Source organism: Primulina huaijiensis, chromosome 16 (assembly GCF_012295235.1).
Source record: "Primulina huaijiensis isolate GDHJ02 chromosome 16, ASM1229523v2, whole genome shotgun sequence".
In the NCBI taxonomy this organism is placed as follows: domain Eukaryota; kingdom Viridiplantae; phylum Streptophyta; class Magnoliopsida; order Lamiales; family Gesneriaceae; genus Primulina; species Primulina huaijiensis.
The window spans coordinates 4588681-4591085 of NC_133321.1; the positions used below are offsets into that span (position 1 = coordinate 4588681).

The 2405-nt window shown below is 34.3% G+C and overlaps 1 protein-coding gene across 1 annotated transcript; it reads left to right on the forward strand.

Annotated features, from left to right (window-relative positions):
- The first annotated feature begins 662 nt into the window (after positions 1 to 662).
- Positions 663 to 1037, forward strand: LOC140960962 (uncharacterized). Its single transcript, XM_073419290.1, has one exon. It carries the CDS (start codon positions 663 to 665, stop codon positions 1035 to 1037), a length of 375 nt encoding a protein of 124 aa, XP_073275391.1.
- Positions 1038 to 2405: the final 1368 nt, after the last annotated feature.

Genomic DNA, 2405 nt, shown 5'->3' on the forward strand with positions numbered 1-2405 from the left:
GAGTTTTCTCTGAACATACCCGAAGTTCAGAGTTGAAGATTTTTATGTTGAAGAATTTGAGTGATTGATTCACATAATTACCGTGTTTCTTATTACTGTTAAGACACGTGAAGACCAACACTGACGCAGAGTGTTGATCGAAAAATTTTCTTCTATTATTTGTTTTAAGCAACTTCGGTTTATGCATATAATGTTTAGTTTGATTTATTTTGATGCATTTTAGTTCCTTGGAGTGTCAAGGAGTTTGGTTTTGTTATTTTCACTAGTATTGTTTTGTGTAAACAAATTATATATTTTCCTAATGAATTTTTGTCATGAGACATTGCACAAGTATACTTGTGCATAATTTAAATTTGGTCTCTATTTATTCAAGTTATAATTGTGTGTCAATAATTAATTTCCGCTGCATGTTGTGCGCTTGTGTTGACAACACTAGAGCACAACACTAACTTTTGACACACACAATATATAAATTTCCTGTACGTTTATGATCAACAGCCCTTTTAAGGGTATCAAAGCCTACGCTTGATATACTAAGTGATTGATTCTGGTTTACTGTTGTTTTTACAGGAAATTCAACTATAGCTCAATGGATGCATTGGCTTGCTGCCTTTAGACCACCGATCTTGGATGGATCGAATTATGCGTTTTGAAAAGTCAAGATGAGGATGTACATAAAATCCATCAAGGAAATAGCTTGGCAACGGGTTCTAGATGGTCGGTCACCACCTAGAATTGTTGATGCTGATGGTGACAGCTGCCGAGTTAAACCTGAGAGTGCATGGTCTAATAATGAGGTTCAGACATCAAATTTCAACTCAAAGGCACTGAATGCCATCTTTACCTCTGTTGATGTCAACATGTTCAGCCTTATCAAAAATTGTACATCTGCCAAAGAAGCATGGGAAATTATCCAAAAGCACTGCGAAGGATCTGAAAGTGTCCGTAGAACCAAACTGAGGATGCTGACCTCCAAATTTGAGAGCCTGAGAATGGAAGACAATGAGACAATTATTGAATATGATCGAGGACTCTGAGATATTGCCAATGAAGCCTTTGGTGTAGAGCCCAAAAAAACAGTACACGTAAAATCCATGCATTATTTAATTGTCAAATCATTTATTTAATTTAAAATGAGTTTTAGCAATGCATGATTTATCCAAATGCATTATTTTAAATTTATTATGTTTATGTGATGCACGTTAAATATTTTCTTGAGTTTCATGTTTCAGGCGATTTTTCAATGCGGGATCGAGAAAAAGAGATCGACGACGATTTTGGCAATTTTTAAATGTGGTATTTTATTTTTAAGTTAAGGTTGGGGCATATTAATTAATTTAATAAGTTTCAGTATTTAAAAGCCTAAATTATGTATTTAGTGAGATTAGGATTTTAAAATTTTTAAAGTTGGATTTGGGGCATTTTAAATAAATTATTAAGCTTTCAGCACTTTTAAAGCCTAATTAAATTATTAGGTGATTTATGATGTTAAACTTTTAAGGATTTAGTATTTGTGTGTTTTTATTTTAAATTAGGGGAGTTTGCCTAGTTGTAGGAATTTAAAATTTTAATTAGCATTTTATTAGCATCTTTAATTGAGTGATTAAACAATTTAATTCTCCTAATTACTACCATAACACACGCACACACACATTATCACACACACACACCGCCTAAAACACACAACACACACCTACACAATTCATTTCACCATTTAAAAAAAAATATTAGGGTTCTTGAAGAGGAGAGCAGCCGCCCCTTCCCTTGTCAATTTTCAGCAAATTTTCGTTGGCTTTTATTGCAAGAAAATCGAGCCACAATCGTCCCGGATCAAGCCTCGCACCGTCTCCGCGTCGGTATCGTCGTTTCGGTACTTTTAATTATCAAAAGGCACGTATATTCTTTTTTTTCCTGCGTCGATCTTGTCATAGTATTAAATTAATGTGTTTTGTGTGAAAACATATGAATGTTATGTAGTAGTTTGAGCAGAAAATTTATTGGATGTGTTGAAGAAATTCTTAGATCTAAACTCGAATTTGCTGTTCTTTTTGAAAACTGCGATCTTTCGGTCGAGAAATTGAAAAAACTTTCAACATACAAAACATAGCACATTTTGATAGCTTCGATTGGATATAAAATTCAAAACATTTGGATACAAATTGAGTGAGTTATGTGGTTTTTTGTGGGACTGCTCACATTGCGTTTTATGAAAATTATGTTGTTGATGTATCCTTGAAGTTATGAGCTGGAGGCTTCGTTGGGCATCGCCGGGCCTATACTACTGCATTGAGTCATTATGTGGGAGGTGTTTAGGCACCATTTTATGTCTTGTTTCAAGTCGAGGATGGTTCGGAAAGTAATAGAAGTCGTAGGAAGAAATTGGTGTCAAAAATTCGGGTTATGTC

Coding starts and splice junctions, on each gene's coding strand:
- LOC140960962 (XM_073419290.1), top strand. CDS start 663: ATGAGGATGTACATAAAATCCATCAAGGAAATAGCTTGGCAACGGGTT.